The 2,500-nt window shown below is 45.3% G+C and overlaps 1 protein-coding gene across 1 annotated transcript in view; it reads left to right on the forward strand.

Moving 5' to 3' along the window:
• The window catches only part of LOC134461462 (granzyme B(G,H)-like), an 8,236-nt gene that overhangs the window by 3,226 nt on the left and 2,510 nt on the right, over positions 1-2,500 (forward strand). Inside the window, exons 4-5 of the mRNA XM_063214393.1 lie at positions 892-1,152; positions 1,447-1,536. Of these exons, the coding sequence (XP_063070463.1) occupies positions 892-1,152; positions 1,447-1,536 (351 nt within the window). The remainder of the gene's footprint in view (positions 1-891; positions 1,153-1,446; positions 1,537-2,500) is intronic.

The raw sequence follows: 2,500 nt of genomic DNA on the forward strand, positions 1-2,500 counted from the left end.
AGAACGGCTATCTTTGAGTGGGACTGGCTACAAAAACTATAGCTTGCATACAAACTATAGATAGTAACGTAAACCCATTTCCGGTCGCGTGGAGTAATACTAGTCAAACCAATACAATCAATGAAGACGGACAATAATGATAATTTATCTTCTCTGGAAGCGTATTTCGGGGTGATTTTCGAGCCAACATATTGCTGCCCACCTCTGACCACTCGGTGAGTTTCATGTCTCTGCAAACAAAAGTGTAATGCCATTTTATGATCGATTGCTTGAGTGCTTCATTGGAGTCAATGTAAAGGTGGGGGACTGCAGTCTTGAATACCCAAATGCTCCGCTCAGCACCAAATGTCAAAATTGTGATGAGAACATCTCTACTTCACCCCAGAAGTCACACAAATATGGCTTAATGTCTAAAATAGCGAACCACCACTTTAACCTAACCCTAACCCTAAGTCGCTTGTTTGAAATGTTTGATTACCATGTGACATATCACGGAAGTACCGAGAGGGCGTCAAACTAGTGGCTAAAGCCCCCCTAAAATAGGGCTAACAACCGCCCTGGGCCAACAGTCTTCTAATTCTGTGAGTAATGTTGCTGGGACACCAACCTTTTCATGCCAACCCAAGTATTGTATGAGTGATTGTTGCCCTTTGGGATGAAGGAAATGTAAATACGAGCACCAGACGCTGTGCATTGTATTGTAAACAGTAGGCAAACAATATTTTGACGAGCTAATGCCATGCTCCGACGTCACTTCCAGTGAGGGCACAGTGCATAGTGCTCAAATTTTCCACGACACTGCACAGTGCACTGACTGTCAGTGCACTGACCGAAGTGCATGATTTGAGACAAAGCCTATGTTTGCTGATATGGAGTGTGTGTCCCCTTCAGCTGAAGAGGAAGGCCCAGCTGAGCAAGGCTGTGAGGGTGATGGCTCTGCCCAGAGACGACGGCTTGGTACCGGCCGGAGCGCGGTGCTGGGTAGCCGGCTGGGGAAGGAAGCGTCCTGGCAGCAGTACCGAGAGCGTCCTGAGGGAGGTGCCGGTGAGCGTGGTGAACCAGCTGAAGTGTAAAGACAGATGGCAATGGCACTACAACAGCAAACACATGATGTGCAGCAGCACCAACAACGGAGAGACAGGATTCTGCCAGGTGTGTGTGTGTGTGTGTGTGTGTGTGTGTGTGTGTGTGCGTGCGTGTGCGTGTGTGTGTGTGTGTGTGTGTGTGTGTGTGTGTGTGTGTGTGTGTGTGTGTGTGTGAGAGAGAGAGAGAGAGAGGGGGGGGGTGGAGGGAGCATGAAAGGGGGTGTATTGTAATCATCTTCATATGCATGCATGTACCTGTATAATAATCTTCAAATAATCTCTCTTCGGTGTGTGTATCTGTGTGTGTGTGTGCGCGCGCGCGTACCTGCTTGCTTGTGTGTGTGTGTGTGTGTGTCTTCAGGGGGATTCTGGAGGTCCACTGGTGTGTAACACCAAAGTTCAGGGCATTGTTTCCTTCACACTTCCAGACTGCCTCACCAAGGACCCTCAGGTCTACACACACACACACACACACACACACACACACACACACACACACATAGGGCTGGGCGATATGGAAACAATCATATATCACGATATGTTTTATTTTATATCACGATAGCGATATATATCACCATATAGCCTAAAAATGAAAAAAAATTGAAAAAAAATAATTGAAAAAAAAATCTGTCATCGCCTATTTTCACCTATCATCTCGTTTCCCAATGTGAGTGTACCACGAACCTAGAACACCACAGATGCGCAAATTTCTGCCGGATACTGGGATGAATGACCGGCAAAATAAAATGTGACCGGACAAAATGTCTGACAAAAAATGACCGCAATTAGTCAGTAAATTATATTAGCTCATTTTAAAATAGGCCTACTTAATGTTACAAAATACCAGTAGGCCTAATATGAAACTGAACAAAGCTGAACATATTTGTGAATTGCCTATGTAAATGAACTTGTTAAACAGCACGCAATAGGCCAAAACGTGTAGCACATATATAGAGCGCCGTACGGAACGTGTCAATTCCATTACCTACTTTCTAGAGCTCAGGAACACAACAGAGCAATTTCAACACTAGCCTATCAGCGGTGGATCACTAAAACTAAATTTATTTCACTTGGGTTATGTCTCTACCGCGTCTTGTGGTGAAGTAGGCTAGATACACATGTCCACATCTTATAATGTCAAGAGGGTGAAAATGAATGCGCTTCACACATGCGCAGCACAAGCGGAGGGGGACTCGGGGCAGGGACGGAGTGGGAGGCCTTTTCCCACCGGGACAATTTTCTCCTTGGCGGCCCTCTTTTTAAAAAAAACAAACAAAAAAAACAAAGCGAACAACATGGTTTCCTAACCAAAAAGACAAAAGCCACGAAATCTGCAGTCGTACTACATGTGGACAATAGTGTTGTCAACATATCAACCTGCAGTGGAGAATTGTAGCCTAGACCTTGATGAAATG

The sequence above is a fragment of the Engraulis encrasicolus genome, chromosome 13 (assembly GCF_034702125.1).
Source record: "Engraulis encrasicolus isolate BLACKSEA-1 chromosome 13, IST_EnEncr_1.0, whole genome shotgun sequence".
In the NCBI taxonomy this organism is placed as follows: domain Eukaryota; kingdom Metazoa; phylum Chordata; class Actinopteri; order Clupeiformes; family Engraulidae; genus Engraulis; species Engraulis encrasicolus.